Raw genomic sequence first — 25,865 nt, 5'->3', positions numbered from 1 at the left:
TCTACTTGTCCTAAATCAGTGCTGAACTGAGAGGAGCACCATTTGTTTCTGTTGCAGAGCGCTTGGGAAGGTGGCATTGAATCATTTTGCAATATACCTAAGTGGTAGATAAAGCCTGACACTGAGGACTTACCATCCCAGCACTAAAAGGTGATGAGCAGGCTGTGACTGCCAGAGGAGCAGCCATGTGCCGTGCCCCTGGGACAAGTCTGGCCTTTCCCTGGTTTGCTTCCGCAGAGCTTCACACAGTGCAAGCGCTGAAAAAGCCTGCCACGCGGCTGGGTGATTTATTAGGCTTTTCAAAAGCAAGCAAAACAGCGAGACATTATTTTTCTGACATGTCCGGGGTATTATGACACGTGCCTAGAATATATCTTGGTGTTTGTGCAATACTTTCTGCTTTGCAAGGTACAGGGATTCTCGGTGGCTGTCTTTTTCATAGCATCTGAGAAATTACCATCTTAATTTCACGCTTATTTAAGAGCATGGAATAAAAAGTGATTTACAGAATAATCTCAGAATCACAGGAGGGCTGAGGTTGGAAGGGACCTCTGAAGAGCAGCTGGTCCAATCCCCCTGCTCAAGCAGGGCCACCTGAAGCTGGCTGCCCAGGACAAATGTGACTGTCAAGTTAGAAACATTTGCTGTATTTTAGATTCTGCTTTTAACAGATGCATGTAATTCTTGCTCTGTAGGACACCAAAGATACGCTACATAAACAGAATGTTAAATGGATGTCATGAGTGGTGGTTTGTGTAGTGCATAAACCAAATGATCAACCTTTGTTTCATATCGTCTTGCATAGATTTGATTTAGTGGTGATATTTCACACCTAAAAGTCATGCAAGAATGCTTTGTGTTGGCTAAGAAAGGCTCAAACATATTGCTACATAAGTCTGTTGCCTAACAAAGCTAAAACCAAGGCATTTACAGTCCCTAATTTCATAATTGTGCAAATGAACTAGAGGAAAATCAGATTAAAATGTACTGTTGTCTTTAAAATGAACTTGCCAATTTATAGGTAGCACATTGTGCCGCTGGGTATCATGTGCAACATCTATAACTGGGAAACAGTAGATGAATATGATCTTAAGCTAATCTTGCTAAGCTTTGTTCACTCTACAGCAAATTTCCTTTTAAAAGAGTTATGTATTGTAGCTAGTATTCAGGGAGCCATTTATTATGGCTTGCTGGAAAGGATATTTCATGGTCTTGAATATTCTATAAGGTTAGAGCATATTTCAGGGCAGATTTGTAACGAGACTGAAGTTAAAGGTCTGGAATTACAGCTTTTCTGCTCAACTACCCGAACACAAACCAGGGCCTGCAGCTAGAACTGACCAAGCAGAGAACCAGGCTCACAGAGGACTTTGTAGCTCAGAGGAGATGTAAGGCATCGGGTTTTGTTGAGCCCTGCTAGATCTTTCTCCTACTGCATGGCGCTTCGAGGTCACGGGAGGACAGCCTTAAGGTGGTCCAAGCCTGGCATCACTGCCTGGGGACAAGGAGGCATCAGAGAGGAAGAGGCAAGGGACAGCAGGCTGCCTCAGCAACCCTGCTTAGGACATGCAGGGACACCTGACGCACCTCGGCTGATCCCTCCCTCTCCCTGGACCACACTCCGTTGCCTCGCTGGCACACAGATCTCATCTTGGACAAATGGGAAGTGAGGCTTTGATATGAAGTTGCACCCCATTATGACCTGGGTGAGATCTGTGGCTGAGATCAAAGGCAGTAGATGACATACCTGCCAAATTAAAAACACTTGAGAAAAAAAACACCCAAGAGCAGTAGCCATGATTTCCATGAAAACAAAGTAACACTTCTGTCACAGTTATTTACACCTGCTTAAAGTCCAGTTAGTGGTGGTGACAGATGCCAAACCAACGTCCCGGAAGTGCTGCCTTCTGCCTGGGTGGGAGCAGCCACCGGCTCCAGGCCTGCCCACGAGTCCTGCAGCAGGGCAGCCCTGGGGTGTCCACCTTGGCCCAACCTGGTGCTCGTGGTGGACCCGCTGCCTGGGTCACACAGGTGACTGGGCCTGTCGAAGTGCCCCGCGAATCTCCCACCGCGCACTTGCACACTGGTTTTCTTCCAAGGGAAGGCAAAGTGTGGGCAGGGAGGTGGTTGGTGCCCTTCACACCCCTGTCACACCTGCAGTGCTTGCAGTGTGGGGGTGGCCTTTGACATTGTCTCTGTTTTAGTGGCTGCCAGAGGGAAGTTCTCCATGATTAATGAAGAGAGGCTGTTCCTCCACGCCCAGCAGAGCCCAGGTACCCTGCAGTGGTCATGCAAGAGATCAGTCCAGTCATGTCCTAGGACTTGTAGAGAGGGAGCCCTGTGACTTCTCTAGGAATCATAGAACCATAGAATGGTTTGAGCTGGAAGGGACCTTAAAGACCATCTAGTTCCATGGGCAGGGACACCTGCCACCAGACCAGGTTGCTCAAAGCCCCATCCAGCCTGGCCTCGGACACCTCCAGGGATGGGGCATCCACAGCTTCTCTGGGCAACCTGTTCCGGCGCCTCACCACCCTCACAGTGAAGGATTTCTTTCTAATATCTAATCTAAATCTAAAGCCATTACCCCTTGTCCTATCACTCATGATCTTGTAAAAAGTCCCTCTCCAGCTTTCTCCCAAGATCCCCTGCCCTCACTTGTGGAGAGATGATCTCTTTTTTCCCCCTACAAGTTAGGCAGTCATTTTGCCCTATCCCCCCAAATGCGGTGAACCTCCGGTATCCTACAAAAGGTGCCCACACAGACCGAAGTTTTGGTCTAATATTGATTGACACTGGACATGGGCTAGGGTTTGCCCAGCGTGAACTGGTGTGAGCCCACCACTCTGAGCAGAGGCATACTGTCATACCTTGCCTGGAAGCTACTTTTTAAAGCAGAAATTTACACTAGGGTTAAATTAGGATTTACAGAGAGCTGAAGGAACTGCTGCAGTTTAAACAGAGACAATGCTGAAAAGGCAGATAATTCTTCAGTCTCAATGAAAGTGACACTGAGACACAGAGTGACACTGAGAGTGATGCTGAGACTAACGAATGAGCTGTCTTTCCTAAAAATTAAAAATGAGCTCATCTCTTAGTACTGCTGTGCTAGGTTATCCAGACCTGTTTTGGGTTATCCTTGGGGCTCTGAGGATGGGTCTGGTGCCACCAGAAGATCCTTAAATTGGCCTGTGAAACAGCAAAACGTAAGAGCTCAGAGTAGCTGTCATGGACAAGAATGTCTTGGAAAGTCCTTGTTTAACTGACTGACACAGATGGTTCCTGCATTTGCGTCACTTAGGAGTCCCTTAAACTAATCAAATTGTGGAACTTCCCTAAAATAATCAAATTGTAACATAGTTTTATGGGTTAAATAGTAAATGTATTACCAAAAGAAAGCAACATTGAAAAAAAGATATAAAAAAAGAATGAAACAATTTGGAAAATATACTTGTCCTTAGACTAACAAAAATAAAATCCAGGGGAAAAAAACATGCCATGGAGACTACCACAAAGAATACCTTCTGAGTAATTTTGGTGCCTTTTGGCTCTGGGGAGGGCATGTTTTGAAAGGAGTGCCGAATCTGGCCTGTGGACCTCCTGCTTCCCCTGCTTGTGCCACTGCAGGATTAGTCATGTAATATTACAGTGAAAGGCAATATACCTAGCTGTACCTGTCACTTACAAACCCCAGGGCAACCTAGAGAAGACATACAGGGAAAGATCCCAAGACAGAGTTTAATCTATTATATGCAGGCATCACTGTCGGTTGGTTGGCACAGGCATTGCTTTGGCAATGAGACCAGCTAGGCATCGGGTCCTTTCCCTAAAGAATCACTAAAATCAAGTAACATTCAGCATCTATGTGTCCTGAGCACCTGATACTGAAGCATCATTAACACAGAGAGGTCTTACAGCGCTGGATGTGTGCATTCTATGTAAAGGAAGTCACACACACACACTTGTACTAGATTTTTCTAGTAAATTCTTATTATCAAACCAAAAGAATTAGAACCTTACACAGAGCTAGAACTAGTCCTAGTGCAGTCTGCTCTTTCCTAGGCCTTGTCCCATAAGCACATGCTCAGCCTAAAACTGTAAATGCGTCTTACTGGGCAAAATGCAGCAGTCTGTGTGGCAAATGGTGGTGGTACCATAGAGGTGGCTTTTTAGTTGGAGTTTTTATTAATAATCAGGATCAAAATTATCCAAATATTTTTCTCTTCATATGACTGTCATTAAGGTCTATATCTAGAGAGTCTGACAACGTGTCTCGCTGAAAGCTTTCTAATTGCTAACCCACACATCCCACAGTTGATGAACTGGCCTGTACAGGGAGGCTGCTCCCTGCTGGGTACACCAGCACACCCAGGCTCAGACCTGCTAAGCACAGGAAGTCAGGCGCAGGTGGGATGTTAAGCAGAGAAGAAACTATTTAGGAGATTAACTTGTGGCTTCATCTGTGGCTGTGAGAACGCATTAGTGGTGCGAAACGTGGTTAGTAGCCTTCACATCTCAGGCTTTTCTTCCTCCAGTCCCAGTTCAATCAAGGGATGTTGCGGTGAAAGTGCCAAGCATGATCCCCCTAACAGCTCAGAAGCAAAACTCTCCTGCATTAAGTCTTTGCTGTGCTGAGGAGGGTTAAATATGAAGTGTGCTGGCCAGTGGAGAGCAGACACATGTGGAACAGGCTCAGCTACCAGCTGAAGGCACTTGCAGAGCCTCAGGCAGCTGAGATCTCTGAGAGATGCTGGGAGAAGCCTAGCTCAGGGCAAGGAACAGCTTCTAGACAAATCTCTGTCTGTGCTTCCTATAGAAACGAGGTATCTGGGATTTACTCCTAATCGCATTGAGATTCAAGATGTTTCATGTTTCAAGAAGTTTCATGTTAGCTGTTGGTAAGGGAACTCTCTGGGTCAGGAAGGCAGCATCTGCTCCCCAGAGAATCCCCCTCTGATGACAGCAACTGCTGCTGAGGCTCACACAGCAAGGGTACCATCTGCCTTTCCTGGAGGGCTATGGAAGTATGAAAGTAAACTAGTTGTATTTCACACCATGTGCTGTATTTGAAGTAGCAAACTGGATTTGAGACCGAACTGCAGTTTCTGTCTCATCCAGTCAAATTAAACCTGAACCCTGAGCTGCAACAGCCTCTCTCTGCATCTCCTCTGCAGCCTCTCTGGGAAAGAAACCCCAGTCATTCCTTTGCTGCCAGTTTGCTGGCCAGCTGCTAGAAATGCTCTGCAAACTCACTGTGTGGAGCACTCCCACGTGGGCAATGAACAAGCTACCAGCATTTACCCTGTCACCTCTAAACGGCTGATGGAACAAGGGGGAAGGGAGAGAGAGATGAAGGGCAGGAAAAGAGAAGGAGCAGGGAAGCTGTCCCTTCAAAGAGTACCTTTCCTAATACTATCACCTGCTGATACCAGCATCACCATGTCATGCTGGGAGTAACATCATCATTTTCCTCTGAAAGCTTCCTGTTTCATCATTCTAGTCTGTCGCATTTCTAAATGGTGAAAGTAACATAGGAAGAAGAAGAAGAATGCAGTTAGCATCCTCATTTCTCCCAGCTGTTAATTCCAGACCAAAGTGTTGCAAGACCACAGCTTTCCTTCTGCCAAGTTTGGGAGGGAGGGTTCCTTCTCTGGTAACTATCTTTCTCCCTTTCTCTTCTGCTGTCAGGAGCTCCTTTTCCTTAGGATCAAAACATCTCCATATCGTGTTGACATGAACAATGACTCTATTACACAGAGAGATAATGGAAGGACATCTTGGGATTTAAAGATCTTTCTGTCCTAATTTCACCGTCTTAAATTTGAGCCAAAATTAGTTTTGATATCTTTTCTTTATTTGCTTAAAAACAATGTTTGTGTCATAAAACTCCCCTGTTATTGAAGTTTTTTACTGGCAGAGTGAGAGTCTCCCTGTCAAGAGGCCATGGATGATGTCCCAGAACTTCCCAGGTCAGCAGTACAGTGCAATGAGGGTGCCTAGGGAAGGAGCTTTGTCCAGAGAACACACCCAGGCTTTCAATCTCCTGCTTATGACCCTGTAGGAACTTTTGCAATCATTTATAATTCATACATAATTTTGACTGAAACCCAAGGAAACTAAGAAAGGTGAACCCATACCAAGTAATTTGGATCAGTTGCAGTTTCAATGCTACCATTACATTTTACATATTAGCACCAGGGGTATAGTGAATTATTTTTCCTAGACTGAGTACATGCAGTGATCTGAATCTGTCTGGTCAGTCACTGCTAACTGCAGAAGCAAAGTCCAGGGCAAAAGAGGGAAATCTACCTGCACAGCTCCTGGCATCAATCAAAATATCATCAGGGCTTCTCCAAAATGAATTGAGCTGTCCAGAGCACTCAGGACCAGCTGACAGCTGAGCTGCAGTTCCTACTCTGGCGGCATGCCCTCACCCTCAGAGGGGCTGGAGCAAGGAACAAAATAGTTATATTAATTCTATGCCATCCGCAGAATCCTTACGCCAGAGTTGTTCCCTACTGTCCAGGTGGGTCAGATTTACTCCTCCTTTTAAATGTTCTGGAACCAAAGGTCCTGGGCTTTTTTCTTTTTTTACTTTTTCCCCATTTGTTGGTACAAGGCATCTGTAGTGTTCTTACCGGAGCAGAAGATCAAAAGCTCAAATGTTACAATTAGTGCTGGAGGTTGTTATGATGTGAACCTGAGTACATAAAATGCCACAGAAAATACTAGGTGTGGGTGATGTTATCTGCATTAAGCTAGGCATGTAATGAGCATAGTATAATGGCACACAATGTGTATTTTTTTAAGCACTTATACCAGATGGCAGCTTTTCAACAATTTCCATTCCCTTCTCCACCCCATACTCCCAAGTATTTCAAGTAATTGGCTTCTCCTCTAGGGATTAGCCACAGCAGAATTACATTAAATGACTAATTTTCCTCGCTTAGACTTCCCCCTACCTCTTTTAATTTGGAACTATGCAGAGAAAGAAATCATCCAAAAGCTCTGAGTGTTTGTGTGTGTCTGTTTTCTACAGCCCTCTAGAATGGCCTTGAAATCATCTGGGCTTCTAGGTCATGCGGTACATCCCAGCGCTTTTTGGCTTCGCTTCTACTACTTCTTAAACTTTCCCCTCCAAGGTGCTTGTCAAGCTCTGACTTGAAAAGTTCAAGCGATGTTGAGTCTGCAGCTTCCCTGGGAGCATATTCTCCTGCCTATTTGATCTTGGGATCAGCGTTGCCCCTGCTCTTAAAATTGAACTCATTTTACTTCAGTTGGCATCTGTTATTTCTTCTCTTATCATTTTTAACTAATGGAAACAGACCTTCCCCTTCCTCTTCATAGCTGTCTTTTATGTACTTGTAAACCGCAGTCATGCTGTCCCCTTGGCTTCCCTTTTGCCCCAAATTATATGTATGCATTCAATTCCTTTAATCTCTCCTTATAGGTAGTTCCTTCCAGACCTTTAATCGCTGTAGTTGCCCTTCTCTGTAGTCTCTCTCATTCATTGATACACAGCCAGTAACAGAGTGGCCAGGACTAAACCCATTGCTTTCCCTTGGATTTGAGCACTGAGAAAATAAGACTGGATGCTCTCTTGGCTCTAGATGTGACTCCTCTGATTCTGCACCTCCAGATAGCCTATCCCTGCTTATCGTGCACCAAGGACTCAAACTTCACTTTGAGGAAGGCAAAATGCATTGCATCCTAACCACACAGTGATGCATTTCACGTCTGGTCCACAAGTATGGGGAGTGTACACAAGGCAAACCACCAAAAGGTATTTTTGCAGTAGAAACTTTAACCCAGTCTCCGTCCTACCCACAAGTTTATCAGCAGCTGCGTAAGACCAAGGAGAAAACTGTGTCATTAGTAATATTCTAGTATTTATAAAGCCAGATCGGGGTGCTTCTTGTGAAGCAGAGAAGAGAGGCACTCCCTGCCCTGTGCCTGTTCCTGCGGCCCCTGGCTCTGAGTGCTAGCGGCAAGTAAACGCCACACACCTGCCCACTGACACACACTTGCAGCAGGTGAGCGCAAGAATGAACCCAGCCTTGGCTTTGGCCCTTAACAAACCTCCCAGCAAAGATGAGCCAGCCTGACTAAGCAGGACAAGGGAGTGGGGGTATCAATGCAGGCTTCTGCTTCAGTAACTTCATGATGACTAAATCTCCTCCTTGAGAAAATAGGGGAGAAGGGTGCTGTGGAGAAATGTCTCCAGCGGTGGTGGCACTGGTGAGGTGTTGCATCGGTCACACAACTGGGTGCACTGTTTTGCTGGGCACTGAAATTGCATCCATGCCAGTAGAAAGAGTCAGCTGAATCGCATTTCACCACTCATCCTTTTGGGGCTCTGACCAGACTGAGCTCCTTCTTCAGCTGTTGGTTTGACTCATGCTTTCAACCAGCAAAACCCTAGGAGGACCTGCAAAGCTGGGGTTAATGCTGGATGCAAATTCACAGTTTAGCCTCTCCTGAAAATTGTCCTTCCCCAGGTGTACCCCGCTCCCTGCCCATTGCTGCCACCAGTTGATAGTCTGAGTCAAGAGAGATGCAGTCTTCTGGGTTGCAGTTTCTGAACGATGAGGGAGGTGAAATGGTAAAGGGTGGCTCTCTTCATATGTAGGTCCGTGTTCTTTATCATCTATGTCTCTGATAACATGCCAACTATTCAAGCAAATCATTCTCCACATCCTCAAAATAGGAGTCATGTCTACCTTCTAAAATATTTTGAGTGACAAGAGCATGGATTGGTCTGCCCTATTTGAGAAGAAAAAGGCTCTCAGCTTCGGCCCAAGAACAAGACAGGGTTTTGACCATTGTTATCACATGGAGCTCCTAAGGGGGATGGAGAGTCCTTGGAAAAGTTTTTAGTGGTAAACTCAAGTCACAAGTACTTAGATGCCCAGGTTAAAGATATTGAATGAATATGTGTTATTTCATCTTTCCTCACAACCCCTCTGCTTTTCATGTACTCAGCTGCAGCCAGTTTCTCTGCTTCCAGAGTGAATAACCTTGTACCAGTTAACAGAGATCAAAGGCAGGATCCCTGGAGGGGCTTAGGCACTTCCCCCTCCCTGAAACAGAGGGAAGTTACACACCATACACCTGTGTAGTCCTGGCCACAGTTCCTGTGCATCACGCTGGCCATCTCACAGAGATTCTTAGTGGCATCATAGGTGCACCTTACACACCACCATGAAATATGAGTATCTCATTGTGTGAGAGAGATCACTGCAGGAAATAAGGAGATTCTTGTCTTTTTCTTCACTGGCTGCTGCTTTTCTCTGTGCAATGTTTCATCATTCCAGTACCCCAAAAAATAGTTTAATATATCACTATAGCATATTTTTTTTTTGAGATCAGTCAGTGGCATCACACATGATGGTAACTGCTATGCAATAAATATTTGCAGGGGCAATTCAGAAGCCTGATCCTACAAATTTAATTCAGAGAAATTAACTCACTGATTCATCACTAGTAGAAGCAAGGCACGCTTACTCCACTGTAAACATCTTTAAGAGGGTCTTAATATATGTATTAAATGAATTCAGGTGCAAGAAGTAGGAGCTGACCCACTGAATAATGCCACGTTAAACCCAGCTGCTCCAAACAATTAAGCACATGTATAATCACATTCCCCAAAGAGATTTCTATTGCATTCGGCAGAAACACCACTAAGGATGAGGCTGGGCATGTTTCTAAGCGTTGGCAGGATCAGGGTCTGTAACCAGTTCTCTCGGCTTGTGCTTATATGACATGTACACAGATCTGTTAAGGTCTGCATTTTTTTCTCCTTTTAACAAAATGTTTTCTCCCGTCTTGCACAAATTCAGACCCTTGCAAACAAGCAGCCATTGCTGCCTGCTTGGCCAGGGAATGTTTACCTGTGCAGTAGGAACTTGTTGTGTTCAGGCTCTAATTCACCCTTTGCAGTTTAGGCTGTTTAAAATTCATCCCTAAATTGTTGCTCCCTCTCTCACATTTCCGAAGCTTTTGCTTAACTGTATTATGTAAAAAGCTCGGTGCTTTTGTGGTCGAGTAATCCTGTACGACAGACGCAAGGCATGGTAGATAGAGATTCACTTGTGGTTTGTTTACAGCTGTAATAAATTGATGTCAAAATACAGATGTAAGTAGTGCTGAATGTGAATTGCTAAAGTTAGAACACCAGTTGCGATTCCCATTTCAAAAGGATTCCTGCACAAAAGACTGACTACCCGATTGCAAGTCTTATTAGCATTAGGGATGATAAAAGGTCTTACCATGGGACAAGAAACACCCTGCATAGTTTCTTTACTTTGCCTTATCACTGGTATTCCTGCAAGCTGCTTAACTCATTAATTCCTATTCTTCCAGAGTACCTGCACAAGATATAGCAAGGGGATAGTAAATTTCCATGCGAGTTTCTCTCTTTGTTATGCAAAAATAAAATAAGGAAATTGTAAGGAAGACAATAAATTTAATTAGCTAAACAAACTAAAAACAACAACAAAAACCCCAAATACTACCCACACGTAGTTAGTGTTAACGGGCTTGTAAAATATATAGCTCGATCTCTGTCAGAATACCCCCACCACAGTATTTTCCCTATCTACCCTCTCTTACTTAACTCCTTACCTTACAAAAGCATGGCTTCTGTGTAGCTAAAAAAGAATATTGTCACCTTCAGTCTAGATTAACGTCCTTCATCTCAGCATTGATAATGTTTGCTAAGTTATAGAAAACTGTAAGCATATAGTATTTTCTGGGTCTTTTGTTAAATCGTGGGATTTTGTATCTTTCTGACTCTCCATGTGTGTATTAGATCAGGTTTATTTTGTACTTATAATAAGGAGTTCAGATTAAGACGGGATGCAAAGTATCAAGTGAAAATCAGCCCAGAATATTCATGGATTTAAATATAAATACTCCCTACCTCTTGACTTAAAAAAAAAAAAAAAAAAAAACCACACCAAAAACAAAACAAAAAAAAATACAAACACTATATGCGTGGTTTTACATTTTGGGCTATGTATGTAGATGTATGTACATAAGTAAAATAATTTTTCTTATCTCTACCATGCCTGTAAAATTATCAGCCACTAATATACCCCAGATGGCTTTTAAGCTGTAGCTCATTAGAGCTGTTTGCCTGCATTTTTTCCCCCTGTTTAAAACAGAAGGAAACCTCTCCCTAACAATTTAAATTCGGGATAATTTCATACAAGAAAGAAGTAACCGTGTAAAAGACGGAGTAAATAAATAAATAAATAAATAAGTAGAAGAAAACCACACACAAACCACAGAAACTTGGTGTGGAATAGCTTTCTGCACCAAACTCGGCTGTTCAGAAGCGAACCGGGCTGCAGGTGCGGCGGGAGGGCGGGCTGAGCACTCTGCCCCGGCCAGCCCCGGACCCCGCCCGGGCTGCCCCGCTCAGCGCTCCGGGGGGGCGGCACCTCAAACCGGCACCGCGTCTTTGGCGGAGGGGAAGGGGACAAGAGGGAGGGTGGTGCGAAGCTGTAACCCTACGGCGAGACAGCCCCGGGCCGGCACCGCCTCACCGGTCCCCCCGCGGGGGACAGCGGGGCGGAGGGGGCAGCCGGAGCCGAGCCCCCCGCAGAGGGGCAGGCGCTGCTGGGTCGCGCTGGAGGGGTGCGAGGAGCCCGCACCTGGCGCTCGTACTGCGGGTGTGGTGCAAGGCGGCTGCGCCGCTCCCTGAACTCGGCGCGCTGGCGGGTCTCTGCACAGGGAGCCCTGCCCCGCATCGCCGCGGGGGCGACAGGAGCCGCTTCTCTCACCCAGGGCACTTTCAGTTTAATCGCCTGTACACCAGGTAGCGTAAATGGCAGGCACTCGCCCTCTGCTCCGGTCCCCGCAGTTCGCGGCGTGCCAAACCGACAGTTATTTTCCCAGCTTCGGAGAGTTTTCAAAGCAGGTGTCGGCAAAACCGAGGATCACCTCTGCTCTGTCCTCGCCCCGCCCGGCGCGCCCCGGGTGGGAGACAGCCGCCGAGCGAGGCGGCTCCCCCCGCAGAGCTGCATCCCAGGGGATGCGGCCGTCGCGCTCCCCCGAGGGACAGCAGCCCCCAGCGCGCTCTGGCGGGGACGGACCGTGCCGGCCGCCGCGGCCCGAGCAGGCAGCGCCCGCACGCGCTCCCCGGGGGGTCGCCCCGCGGCGCTCCCCGGTTCCCCTCCGCCGGGCCGACGGCGGGCAGCGGGCCCCCTCTACCGGCTCCACCGCGGAGCTGCGCCGAGGGGCCGCCGCCGCCTTGCGCAAGGCCCGGCGGCGGGCGGCAGCCGCGGCCCGCTCCCCGCGGCGGGAGTTGGTCCCGGCGGGGTCCCCTCCGCGGCCACCGCCGCCCCACGCACTCCCGCCCGCCCCGCCGCAGCTGCTGTCACTCTCCTTCAAAGCCCGCCCAGCCCCGGGAGAGCGCGGCCGGCCGCAGCCACTGAGCTGGCGGGGGCGGCCGCGGCGGCGTCCCGGGGGTGGCCGTGGCGGGGCACGTCCGTTCTGGTGGGGAGAGGAGACGCGAGCGAACGAGCGGTGTGTAACATCAAGGAGGGAACCCCAAGCCCGTGCCGAGAGCGCGGCGGGGACGGGCGGCGGCGAGTCGGGATCGCCCCGTTCCCAGCCTGGGCTACGCCAGCGGCAAGCCCGCAACATTCGCGACCAGCACCAAAAAATAAAAGAAGAAAGAAAAGCACCAAAACTAAGTAAAAAACAACCAACCCCAACTCAGCCCGAAAGAACAGCCACGCCTCCACCCAGCATCCTCGCTGCGGTTCCGCGGGTGCCGGAGGCCCGCTGCTGCCCGTGCGGCGCTGCCCGCCCGCCGGCCCGGTCTCGCTGTCGGCGGTGCTGCCGCCATGCCTGGCCTGTAGCTGGGCTGTGCCGGGGCGGGGGGAACGTCCTCCGGGTGGGGGCCCGGCGGCTGTCCCGACATGTCGAGCTGCGATGGGCGCCCCTCGGGCCGCGTCCTTGTCCACCGGGGGCGGGAAGCTGCGGGGCGGGCAGGGGACGCCAGCCCGGGGGCAGCTGCCTCGGCGGCCGCGGGTGCAGGCGTACCCCTTCCGCGGGGAGGAACCACCCCGGAGCCAACGCTGCCGGGAGCTCGCCCGGGGGGCGCGGGGCTGCCCGGAGGGGTTGCGCGGCCAGCGGCAGAGGTGTGCCGGGGCGGCGCTGCGGACACCTTGCGGGCACCAGCCGCCTCTCGGGGCCGTAAGTGACGGGCAAACGGGACCTGCACCGGAGGCCGGCAGAGCCGGGGGCCGGGTCGCGCCGCTCCGCCTGCCCTAACCACCACCCCCCGGGAACCGGCAGGCGCGGAGCACCCTGCACGTGGCTGCAGTGGGCTCGGGGAGCGGCGGCCCGCGGCTCCCGTGGGTGCGCCCGCGCGGTTGCGGTGTCCGCGGCGTCCCGCCGACCCGGCGCTCACCCCCCGCGCCCCACAGTAGCGGCGGCGGCGGGCGCGCCAATTCCAGGAGCCCCTGGCCCGCGGCCGCGCCCCGGCTGCTCCCGGAAAGAGCTGTGATTGGCCGGCGCCCTCCCCGTATGCAAAGCAGCCGGGGGAATGACATTCCTCCGCACTCCGCCCGCCGCAGCCAACTCGCTCCCGGCCACCTCCATTCATACCGGCGGTGGCGGCGGGCGCGGGGCGGCGGGGCGCCGGGCGGGCGGCGCGGACCCAGCGCGGCGGGGCGCGGAGTGGAGCGGCAGGGCCCGACCCGGCCCGGCCCGGCGGAGCGGCGGTGCCCCGGCGCCGTGGGCGGCCGGCTGGCCGGCCGGCAGGAAGCCCGCGTTCCCTGCGGCTCACGTGAAGACCCGAGAGCTCTCCGCTGTGGAAATGCGCTTTCGCTGAGCGGTCGTCTGGGCTGGAGGCTGTCACTGACCCCGGCTGGCAACTTCGGGGGCTTGATCCGCCCCGGTTCCTTCCGTCTCTCTCCGTAGGGGTCAACGGCTCCTCCACCCCTGCCCGCCACCACCTCCTTTTTTCGGAAGGAAAGCTTTCACCCGTTCAAAAGTAGTGGTTTCCGAGGTTTTTTTCTTAATCTTTTTTAAAGAAAAAAACAAACTGTTGCTGGTGGGTTGCTTTTGGCTTTCAGTGGCGTGCGTGTGCGTGGGGGCTCTCCGCGCAGGCTGGCAGTGTCCATCCCGCTGGCTGGAGGCGGCCGAGGGAAAAGCCATGTTTCCGAAAGCGGGCTTCCACCTGCTGCGGTTAAAATATTGTTAAGCAGCCGGTTCCTGTGGCCGAATTAGAGGAAGACTGCCTCAGATACTGGGGGGGGGGGGGGGGGCGAAAGAAAGAAAAAAAAATTGGCAATGACTGCCGAAGTTGTTGCAGACTGTTGGTCTGACTGCTGAGGAGGACGTGAGTGAGAGAGAGAGAGCGCTGTTGCACACACAAAACCACAGAGAGAACCCGCAATTTAACCAACATCCCCAAACCCAACTTTTCAGCTGTGGACCTTTTAGCCTCAGAGCTTGCGATCGGCTGCGACCTTTCTTTAAATTGATGAAAGACGTTATATCAAAGACAAGTACAAAGCGATGTAAAGCTTGAATGCCATGCACTGAGCTTTCCTTTTTGCTTTTCTTTTTTTCTTTTTGCGCAAGAATGATTGAAAGGTTGTGACATGAGTACTCTTAGAGCAACGCGAACCAAACTACTGAAGCTGATTTTCAAGGCTGCTTAAAAAAAAAATCTTGCAGACAACATTAATGGATTCCTGTTGTGTTTAAATTCTCTACAGATTGTATTGTAAATATTTTATGAAGTACGGTACATATGTGTGTGCGTGCGTGTGTGTACGTGAATATAATATATATGCACACAAACGTAGCCAGCTGACCTTTGATCAGAAAGTCTAGCTCGCGTACTGCCTTCTCTGAAGACTGACCCCGCATTCCCCTCTCTTAAAGAGCGATTTTTGCCCACGGAAGACGCTGATGTATTTTGTTTTCTCTTGGGACTGTAGAGAAATCACCTGGAAGAAACTGATAGGCAACTGACTCTCTCGGAAGCTCAGGCTTTGCATGTGTTCCCGACTGCGTCTTGTGTTTGACTTGTCTATTATTTTTTTTTTTTCCACGGTGCTTGGGAGTTTGGAAGGAGCTTTCCACCCGCCCCCCCCCCCCCCCCCCGATAACCTTTTGCGTCACGGCCGCAGATTAGATGCACAGGCGTCGCGGTACAGCCCCGCACCGACGACCCTTCGGCCTTTCGGATTAACGTGATCTGTTCCGCCGCGCCAGGAAGCCAAGAGTTAAGTCTCGGCGTGCTCGCTATCTCAGCCGCCTTCAGCAAAAAATTAACTTTGGGGACTGGCGTAGAAACAAGTTTCCCCCGGGTCCTCAGCTTGTATCCGTTTATGTTGGTCCCCAGAGAGCAGATCGCTGAAGAGTTACGCTCGTTTCGCTGTTTTGTAAAAACTCTGTGGAGGTCTTTCACTCAAAAGGCTTGTTGTGATGCGTATCCCCGTAGATACCAGCACCAGCCGCCGCTTCACGCCGCCCTCCACCACGCTGAGCCCGGGGAAGATGACCGAGCCGCTGCCGCTGCCCGGCGCCGAGCACAGCGGGGCCCTGCCGGGGAAGCTGCGCAGCGCCGACCGCAGCATGGTGGAGGTCCTGGCGGATCACCCCGGGGAGCTGGTGCGCACCGACAGCCCCAACTTCCTCTGCTCCGTGCTGCCCACCCACTGGCGCTGCAACAAGACGCTGCCCATCGCCTTCAAGGTACGTCTGCCGGCTCCCGAAGATCGCGCTTCTGGGGGCAGGGGCGGCGGGCGGGCAGGGCAGGGCAGGCGGGGGGCACGGGGCGCCCAACCCCAGGCTCGGACCCGCACCCGGACCGGGACCCGGCTGGAAGACCTCCTTCCTTCCATCCATCCTTCCTTCCATCCTTCCTCCCGCGGTCGCTGCCATTGGCGACAGCGTGGGAAGGCGCGGGGCGAGCGGGGGAGCGGCGGCAGCAGCAGGGGCATACGAGGGGCTGGGCAGGGTACCCCCGGTTGCTGCCTCCCTCTTCGACCCATTCATAACTGGCAGCGAGCGGCGGCTCTGCTCAAGGGGGGGGGGGGGGAAGAAAAAGAAAAAGGAAAGGCCAGACCCGCGGAGTTTGGCTGCCCTGGGGACCAGATGCCGGTGCAGCCCGATGCGGGCGGATGCAGGCGTCCGGGAGCTGAGGGAGCCCCTGGCTCCCCCAGAAGCAGCCCGGGCAGCCCCCCTGCAGGCAGCCCCCCGGCGCGGCGCCCTCCGGGGCTGCCACCGGGTAACACACGCCCGCCGCCGCCGAGGGGCCCGCTGCGAGCGCCCGGCAGCACCGGCCGGCCCCGCTCGGGAGGTGCGCGCTTCCCCCCGCCAGGCTGCCGGGGCTTTGCGCAAAAACCACATCTTTCGGTTTTTTTGGCTGCTTTTTCTTCTTGTAATAGTAAACGTCGGGGCCTAGCCTGGGCAGACCCTGCGGCCGCTTGGGCTTCTCCTGTTTCCAGAGCCCCTTGCTAAATCTATACTTGGTAGCCCAAGAAAAACCAGGGCAAAGGATGGGGGCGGGGGGCATAGTCCAGCTTCCCCCTCTCCGCCACGGCGGGGCTGCGGGGCTGAGCCGCGTACCCCGGCCGGCTGCGGGCGCGGAAGGGCAGGGGGGGCTTATTGCCCCCCGGGCATGGCCCTGCTTTCCCGTTACCCGGCTTCCAGTAAGATTCACCCCTCCACAGCCTGCCCGGTTACGCTCCTCTTTTTTGACTTGGGTCTGTCGCTAACTTCTTGCATGCGCTGGTTTTCCTGCTGATGTAGATACGCTTCCGAGCAGGGAAAGGGAAAGGTAATTACTCTCGTTATCCTTCTCTCCAAGGCGGGAGCCGCAGAGACATGCAGCTCCCGAGCAGCCCCGGGCTTAGAGCGAGGATCGGGGTTTGTAAAGTTCGTGCTTTCTTTTGCGGTCACTGCTGAACACCGACCGCCTCGGTGCAACTTTTTTAAGGCGACCAGAATCGAGTCTTCCCGATGGCGTCCTGGGGGAGGAGAACCGAGGGAGAAGGGGATCAGTTCGGGTCCCAGAGCTTTGGGAAACCCTGCTGAGGAGACGGTTTAGGGAAAAGTTTTATTATGTCTGGAGAGTCTTGGTTTATGCATTGATGAGTCTGGGGAAAGGGAGGAACTAATCGGCAGGGCCATTTCCTAAATTCACACATTTAGATTAATTATACAGTCACCTACGCGCCGGGGAAGTGCTGCTAATTACCCGGGAAGCTTTCCTCCTGGAAGGCTGAGTTACGGTGCGGGACACGGAAAACCGTCCCCGCCCCGCCGGGGAGGGAGATCGGAGAAGTCCCCAGACGCGGCCGGTGTTTCTGCCGGGGGTCCCCTGCGGCCGAAGGCCACCACGCGGTTCCCCCCTGCCCCTGCCACGCGTGGCCGTGCCTGGGGCGCGCTCCCGACCCCGGCCATCTCCCGGCGGGGAACGTGGGGGGGGGACACGGACAAGAGCCGGCTTTTCCCGCTCCCGCCCGGCCGCCCCAGCCGCCGGCGGAAAGCCGTGCCGCCGCCCGGCCCCGGCTCGCCCCGGTGCCGAGACGCCGGGAGCCGCGGGGTCCGGCAGCGCCCCGCGCCCCTCGCCCGCGGAAAGCAACCCCGGGGGGGCTTTGGGGAGACACCCAGCGCCGCTCCCGCTGCGCGCTGCCCCCGCCTGCAGCTGGGCAACCCTCCGCTTTCACTGGCAAACCCACTCCCAACTTCTGCAAACACAGGGGTCAGGTTCTCCAAACAGACGAAAGCAAGCGCTTGTGACACCGAGATAATTTCACCTAGCAATACGCAAGCAGAAAAAAACCAACAAAACAAAACAAAAAAACCCAAATCCCCAAACCAGGGGAGGGTTTCCTTGCGAGCTCCTGCAACGGTGGGCTGGGAGGCACCTGCTTCCTGGGGCGCTCGGGGCTCCTCGTCCCCCTCAAAACGCTCCCGCCATGGACCGCTGAGAAATGAGTCCTGAGAAATAGTTTGCCACACATCAAACAATCATCTCACTGGTTTTATACTGAATATTGGATATTCGCAAAGGCGTTTTTCAAAGTCGTAATTTTTAAGATCATTTGGACCGGGAGCTAGAAAACTCGGTTCAGATCATTCCTGTGCTGCCCATGTCTTACTTGTATCTGACAAAAAAGCACGGAGCTTTATCAAGTATTTGCTAACAACCATTACATCAATAAAAAGAGAGAGAGTTTTCTTTTCACGTTTCCTTAGAAAAAATCACTCATGATGTTTGATCTTTAGGACCAGGGTTTTATTACAAACCAAAATGATAATTTCCGTGCATATATTTTTTCCCCCTAAAGTACAGAATGATTCAGAGTAACTGAGAAATTAATACATAACAACTCTAATAAGGTGCCATATAGATTCATTGTCCAAACACTTTCAAGAAAGAATCTAAATCTTAATTTAAAAGGCTAATTTTGTTTGATTGATGCGGCAAAAGTAGGTAATTTAGATACCCGGTAGAGCTGCAACTCTGACACTCTTCTCCCTCTCTGGAAATACGAATTTTTAAGAGCTAAAGAGTACAACAAAGTACTAGATAATGCCAGTCAGCAAGTCCCAACTTATCTGTTTAGTCTTTTTTCTAATGTAAATGTTTGTATTTCTGTTTCTATTGTCTGTGACTTTTAACTCTAGTTTCTTTTCTGGGCTGTGTAATTTTTATACTTGTTTCTAGTATTTTCTTCATGTGTCTTATCGCTGAGGCTGCCTCCAGTGTAATTTGAAAACGGTAATTTAAAATATTTGTCCTGTAAGAGACAACTGACCCTGGATTCACGAAGGTTTTTCATCCCTTAAAATGCTAGGATGCATTTCCTTAAACGAACATGCAAATGTTTGCATCGCAGGGAGGTGAGGGTAATGCCCCGATTTTCCCCTTTCCCTTTCTTGTGCCTTTAATTTATGTGCATGCATTAAGGTTTTACGGTAACTTTTTAAGAAGTGGGTGAGTGCATTGGGTTCACAGTTGCTGGTCTTGTGAGCCAGCATGCCTCATGACACAATGCTGTATGAGGAGAAGATTTCCTAGCTTAAACACTTCAAGCAGGGACTAATTTATGCCAAGATCAGGGAAATCTGAAAAGCGCAACGCTGAATGTAGCACAGGCCACAGAAATGCATTACGGCACACAGAGGGGAACAAAAACCCAAAAGCCTGGGCTGCAGAGGAATGGGAAAGAGGAAGTTGAAATTGATACATACAGAGGGAATTTTGACACAGTGATTTTAATTTTGCATGTGGAAGTGAAAATAAGGGTTATCGGTAACAAATGGGAGAGTACTGAAGTGAGAAATGCAGCCTCCTGTAGAAGGAAAAGCTATGAAATACCTGAGACCCAAGACCTCTCTCTCGTATTGTGGAAGGTAGCAATGGTTTGGGGAATAAGCATCAGCACAGATCAAGTAAAGGAGCTGCTGATCCTGTTTGGGAAGAACAAGTGTGATTAGAAACTAATAGAAATAAGACTGGGCCGTGGCAAGTTTCAGCTAATTATAACTGCATGGACATAAGCTAGAAAATGCTAAGAGGAAGGAAAAATATCGAGCTGCAGCTCAGAGGACATGATGCAGGACTGCTTCCTCTTAGAATGTGTAAAAGGGGAAATACAGGCTAGCGAGAATTTTTTTCTCTCTTTTTTTCTTTTTTTTTTTTGGTAGTAGTCCTGAGGTCATTACTGTAGACTTCACTGGGGGAGCAGCAACAGGATCTAAAAAAAGTATGACAGGGGACCTAATTCAAGCTCTTACTTTTGCCAGAGTAAATCAAGACATGCATCAGATATCCTATCCATTCAATTGTAGCATGATGAAATTGTTTTGAGAATTCAGTCCTGCTCAAGAAGATAAGATAAAATTAAATTTTTCATCGTTTATCCAATGTGACCATTATAGATACAAGTCAGAAAATTTAAGTTTATAAATCTGTAAATTTCTCAGCACATTGCGTCAAAAATGCAGTGCATCCAGTGTTCCTAAATATTTGTTTCATAGGTGCTAGCACCAAGGTGCTACAGTACAAACATTTCGGACCAGGTGAAAGCTTTTGAGCGATCGCAGATTTCATTAGTTCAGATTGCGATTTCCATCCATCAGGTTGTGGGTGATGTCTTAAGTCAATAATTTGCTTTCACGCTTCTAAAGGAAAAAAATAAATTGTTCAGTAAATTGTGATTAAACATTCGACTGAGGCCTGACTGCTTTTCCATTTTTTCCAAATTTTCCATTTTCCAAATTACTCTGAATTTATGCTTGGGCAACTCTGTTCAGAGCCATGGGAGCAAAAGACAGGGAACTGGTGCAGTGGTGGGGACTCTGACCCTGCGTGTCCATGAGATGGTTGGCTTAGTTTTGTTTTCCCTGGAATTTTACATTTCCATCACTGTGCTGACTCTATTGTAGCTTAAAAGTAAAGTCACTGATGTAAATCAGACCAGCATTGGTTCCTGCTACTTGAATTTATTAATTGATAGTTACAGAAGTATATTTTGGAAAGCTTATTTCACATATTGTTTGTGTCAGAGTACACATTCTGCTGTGTGTTTCAGAGATGCATCAATGCAAAAACTTTTCTATAGCTCTGCAAAATAGGAATGGAAGCAATTCCTGTTTTCACCAAAGAGCTTCTTAGGTTACATAGATTTTTGCTGTTGCTGCTTTTTCCTATTTTATCATGTTACTTGTTGATCTTCTGTGCCCCAAATTAAATGTTGTGCAAGGAAGCTGAGGCTTCTGCTCCTTGATTTTGTAGGTGGTGGCCTTGGGAGATGTGCCCGATGGGACGCTGGTAACGGTGATGGCTGGAAATGATGAAAACTACTCTGCAGAACTCAGAAATGCCACAGCCGCCATGAAAAATCAAGTAGCAAGGTTCAACGACCTCAGATTCGTGGGTAGAAGTGGAAGAGGTATGTGTTTGTTCTCAACTGCACTTCAGTCACGTTCACCTGTTATGTCAAGTTCTGGTTATGTGGAGGGATTTTGAAGACAGCATCTATCAAGGTCTCTGCAGCATGGAATGCTGCAAGATCTGGCATAGGCCGATTCCAAAGGCACGGATTTAGCTATACATTTTTCCTTGTTTTATTCTAGCCCATCCTCCATGTTACTGCAATTTTTAAATGGTGAAATCTCATCTGAAGAAAACCCAATCAAAACAAAACACAAGGACGGCAAGTCACATTTTGACTCTGGAAGCCGCACTGTCAAATTTAGAACAGCACAATATTGCCCATGTTTGTGTTTAAATAGCATATTTTCAATTTAAAATAGGAATTCTCAGCTTGTGTAAAGACTCATGACCATCTTGGGGCTCCCAGGCACTTTCTTCTAAAGCAGGTGTCTGTAACAGAGTGACTCAATCTAAAATTACAGGCAATTCCTGCAGAGATCTAAAACTTTTCTGGGTTCATCATGACCTGATGAAGGCACAGGGCACTTTTTCTGACCTTTGCTTCTCCGAAATAGATGTAGAACAATATGCCGTTGTTCTGTTATTTAATGTGCTCCTGCGAAGTGGATAGGCTAGACCAGAAAAGAACAGATGAGCTTAATATCTGACGCGCTGTATCTCTGTGAGAAACATTAATTACTAGTACGTAAATAAAAAGGCCTTATGAGTATAAATAGCAAATAAGAGTCAAAGTTGTCTTAGACTAGAACTATATAAAACCTGTTAGGAAGCTGCAAATAGTACCTGACACGTGCAGCTCATGCCGCATGTGAGTGGGCAGGTATATAAAACGTGACCCAAAAGCCCATAAAATCAACAGAAGGACCCTTCACAACTTCAGTCTTTGGCTCTGGTCCATAATCTCAAACCCCACAGACTGCAAGCAATCACATTTACCTTTCCATTACAAGAAAATTTTAAGCGCCTCTCTTACATTACTGCCCTCGTTTCTGTGAGAGGGATCCTTTTGTGTGGGCTGTTGGAGGGGGGTGTCAGACAAACCCACAGAAGAGAAGCTGGTGAGCTGTTGCTCAGAAGTTCAGAAAAAAGATCAGCCATTCTCTTTTAAGGTCAAGAATGAAATACTGTGACATCTTCCATGTGACTTCGTATGATATTTACTTACATATTTTTCTTCCGTTTCATTCATATCTTTAAGTAAAATTGAAATGTAACATTATGGTGTTACATAGCACAGCAGTGCTATTTAGGGACGATTCAGTGCTGTGACACTCACAAATCAAAATTAGAGTGTCTACTGCACTTCAGTAGGTTTCTGCATACTACCCGTTCGAGCAATTGTGCGATGGTGTTTCTCTGAACCAGACTGAGTACTCAGGGGTCACTGTCCCTTCCTCAATGTTTTTCCGCTCCCTCTCTCCTCATGTGAGCATCTGAGCCACGTCCTGATGCGTGGCTGCATGCACAGCTTTTACAAATGTGAATGGAGTTATAAGCGTGCTTCAGGAGAGTTAAAAAGGTGATCCACTTCTGCTAGCTTGCTCTCAAAATGTTTCATTCCAAATGGGAGATGGGTCAGGCTTCAGACTGAGGCAGTTATCCTGATTATACACAACAGCCTTTATTCACCTTTGAAGTGACATGCATCTGTAGATATTTTTCCAGTATAAATACGGTCAGCAATTGTGGAAGAGCATTGTCCTATTGAAACATATGTGCAAGCAGTAAATACATTTTAAGAATAAAATACCAGTCCAGTCCCTCTGTATCCTGCAGCATTTTTAGCTGAGGATACAGAGGGAGATGTCTTTTAAATCATGTTGTTTGGGCTGTCTTCAGAATGCACTTGGTGGAAAACACCCGCAGCTGAGAATGTAGCTTCGTAATGCTAGCAAAGAATAATAATAGGGTAATGCAGAGAAAATTATATCCATTTACTGAAAACATGAGAGATGCTGTAATGTCTAAAAGTATCAGTCATTAAACATGTTCATTTGTTATATTAAAGGTACCACCTTTTCAGTAAATGGAATTTGCATTATGATTCAGAGATGACTGTTTAGAAGATTCAAATGAATAGCTGGCAAAGTGGCGGAGAAGCTAATAAAAACAAACCTGTAGTTCAGTTCCTGGCCATGGTAATGAAGCTAGAAATCATAACAGTGAACTGTGTGAGTTTCAAGGTCAAAATCCAGCAGCTGAGAGAGAACAGTCCCTATTCATACAGAAAAGCTTGGCAGGGAGCATTGTTGAGCCCCTTACCCTGCTCTAAGCAGTTGCTAGTAGCCCGTCACTTGCACACAGACATAAACCTTGTACGTCATATGATATTCAGGTGCTTGGGATCCTTTAAGCAATGGAGTGATTTGGGAACGCTGCATGCTATTAGTCAGTCTTCGAGGTTAAATCTCATCACTTCCATTGGTTGTCCATCTTTGGAGCGAGTGACTAACGTATGCTTTTGTTTACTCCTCGAACAGGGGATTGTTTTCCAAAGGTGGGGATTGTATGCATTTGCTATGGGATTTCTGAGGTGCTGTTCTGTTGAATTTGTATAAAGCCTAAAGCATAAGGTAGCTGCTTCAAAGGGCATTGCTTCCTTTGATACTTTGCTAGAGGAAAATTAACCGAAACTTTGTGTGCTGTGTAATATTTGAGTAAGTTCAGTTGCCAGCGCTGATAAAGCGATGACAGGAGTATTATGTGAACAGCAATTGAAAGTTCATGTTGGGTACGGTCAGAATGGCCGCTCTTTGTGCACCTCGGGTGGTTTAAAATCCCTGCCGGAGAGTAAGGAACAACTTCAACCGGAGACAGTTCCCTGTGCATCGGGGTTCGTCTGGGTGTAACCATCCCCACTAAAAGCCTTGCCGAACCAATGGCAAGCCACCACTCTCTCCCTTCTAAGACAGTAGGAAATTGTCATGCTTGACATTCTTAATAAATAGTTTAAATTTTCTTCTGTGGGGTTTAAATGAAATGTAGCATGACAGTCTGGTGGCTGTTTCAAATGTAAGACTGTTGTCCACATTTTCATCTCAGTGAATAAGGGCTCTTAACCAGTCTCTCACATTGACTGTGAGACAGTTAGGGCGATTCCCCCTGGTTGGAGGTCTGAGCCTGCCTGTCGGTCAGAGCAGGCGCACCAACCAAATATTGGCCAAAACTTAAAGAACTGAACTCTGTTCCAGCGTTTGTTTCAAATCTAACAGCAAGCAGCTGCCCCGTGTTGCTCTGCCTGTGCCTGTCATTCAGAATTACAAAAAAAAAAAAAAAAAAGAAGAAAAGCACTTGATTTTCTTGACACCCAGAATGGGAGCTGAGAACATTGCAGGTCACTTGAAACATCGAGATGTTGTATAAAAACAATTTGGCTCACTTTCCCGAACAAAACAGATTTACATTGGAGTTGGCTGTGCTCCAAAGTTACTATTCCTCACCCTAGTTTGAGAATGCTACTGGGAAAACCTGCCCGTCTGGCTTGTAAGCCCAACTAATTTCTGAAAGAAAAATGTAGTTTAAAACTTCAGCCAATCTCAGCCCCCCTTGCCTCATTACCTAGTTAAAAAAAAAATCTTTATTTTTCTCCATCCATTCATAAACACTTCAAACTTCAAAATGCTACTACTGCAAAGTACCCTGTTTTCTTAATGTATAACAAACTAGTTTAGGTTACTATGATGAAATAAATCTGGTGCAAAAAGCCTGACACCATAGAAGTTCATTGGATAAAATTAAAAATAAATAGTTATTTTGGAGAGGGAAAGCTTCATGGCTCAGTAAGCATTACATATTTTCCTCATGGAATCATTAATCCAGTAACTATCTTCTTGGTAGAGTGTAACACTAAAAAATCCCCAACAAATAAACATGTTTTCCAGATGAAAATTATTATTAATAGGTTATCATAATAGTAGCTAATGGGGAAGTGACTTGGCTTGCTGCAGAAGATCTCAATCTAAAGCTGAGAGCTGGAGCTGGAACTTCATGAGAGTTTTCCAGCAAGGTCTTTTTAAAACCTGTGTCTTGGAAAGGGCTGAAAATTAAGCCTGTGTACGTATTTCCTACTAGCTATCAGGGTTACAGCCATGAATAACCTTTGCGGTAGTTTTCAGTTTCCAAAGACCGAAGGAAGTACTCCTTTTTCACAGGTGTAGCTGGTAGGAGAACATGAGAGAGAGAGATTACCAAGCATAATCAGAAGTTTCTGCCATCAGGACTCTTCCTTCTGGGTGTAATTTTGGGGAAGAAAATTCAGTTTAAGTTGGAATCTCAAAAACACTTAAATCCCAGGCCTGGATTCTGAGTCCAATTATTTTTATTGGTCTTCTGAAGTCAGAATTTTGCTCCTTCTGTGCAGCTTCAGCTTGTGGTTGCCTTATTTGAGCTCTTTGTTAAAAATGGTTATATTTTTTACTTAAACGAGTTCAAAATTATAAAAGTATGTGCAAAACAGAGGAGGATGCTATTCAACAGGATCGTAAAATCAGTATTAAGCAGCCGGCCGGGTCCTGGTCCAAGCCATTGGAATGCTTCAGGGGACGTGGTATCAGATACTGGAGTAACAATGAGCCACGCTTGCCAGACAGGATGAAAATAGAAGAAATCCAACAGCAATCAGAACTGGAAAAAAACCCAACGAATCGATTGCTAGAGTTTAAAAACAACCGCTTATTTGCACTTTGGATTGATAAGTATGCAGCGCTAGCAGGATGCTGCAGCCAGTGGGAGGGCGGTTTGGCCGTACAGGAACGGGCAGCTCCTCTGAGCCCTCCTGCAGCCCTTCTGTCACGCCGGGCAGGGCAGGGCTGGCACAGCCCTCAGCCTGGGAAAGCTGGGCATCTGGAATGCTGCTTGCCCGGGGCTGCCGCTGCCAGTCCTGCTGCCCGCATTTGCCACAGGACTCTTCTCCCTCCAGTCCAGT

The 25,865-nt window shown here is 48.5% G+C and overlaps 1 protein-coding gene across 8 annotated transcripts in view; it reads left to right on the top strand.

Annotated features, from left to right (window-relative positions):
• The window catches only part of RUNX1 (RUNX family transcription factor 1), a 176,255-nt gene that overhangs the window by 83,937 nt on the left and 66,453 nt on the right, over positions 1–25,865 (top strand). For 7 of the 8 annotated variants that reach the window (XM_055703229.1, XM_055703225.1, XM_055703224.1 and 4 more), the window contains 2 exons: positions 15,470–15,723; positions 20,780–20,936. In XM_055703229.1, coding sequence (XP_055559204.1) covers positions 15,470–15,723; positions 20,780–20,936 — 411 coding nt within the window. Of the gene's footprint in view, positions 1–14,423; positions 15,724–20,779; positions 20,937–25,865 lie in introns of those variants that run through there. The other variant, XM_055703226.1, reaches the window with a different exon arrangement.

Source organism: Falco cherrug, chromosome 2 (genome assembly GCF_023634085.1).
Source record: "Falco cherrug isolate bFalChe1 chromosome 2, bFalChe1.pri, whole genome shotgun sequence".
Taxonomy (NCBI): domain Eukaryota; kingdom Metazoa; phylum Chordata; class Aves; order Falconiformes; family Falconidae; genus Falco; species Falco cherrug.
The sequence above is the reverse complement of the archived record's forward strand: the minus strand, read 5'-3'. Positions and strand labels throughout refer to the sequence as shown.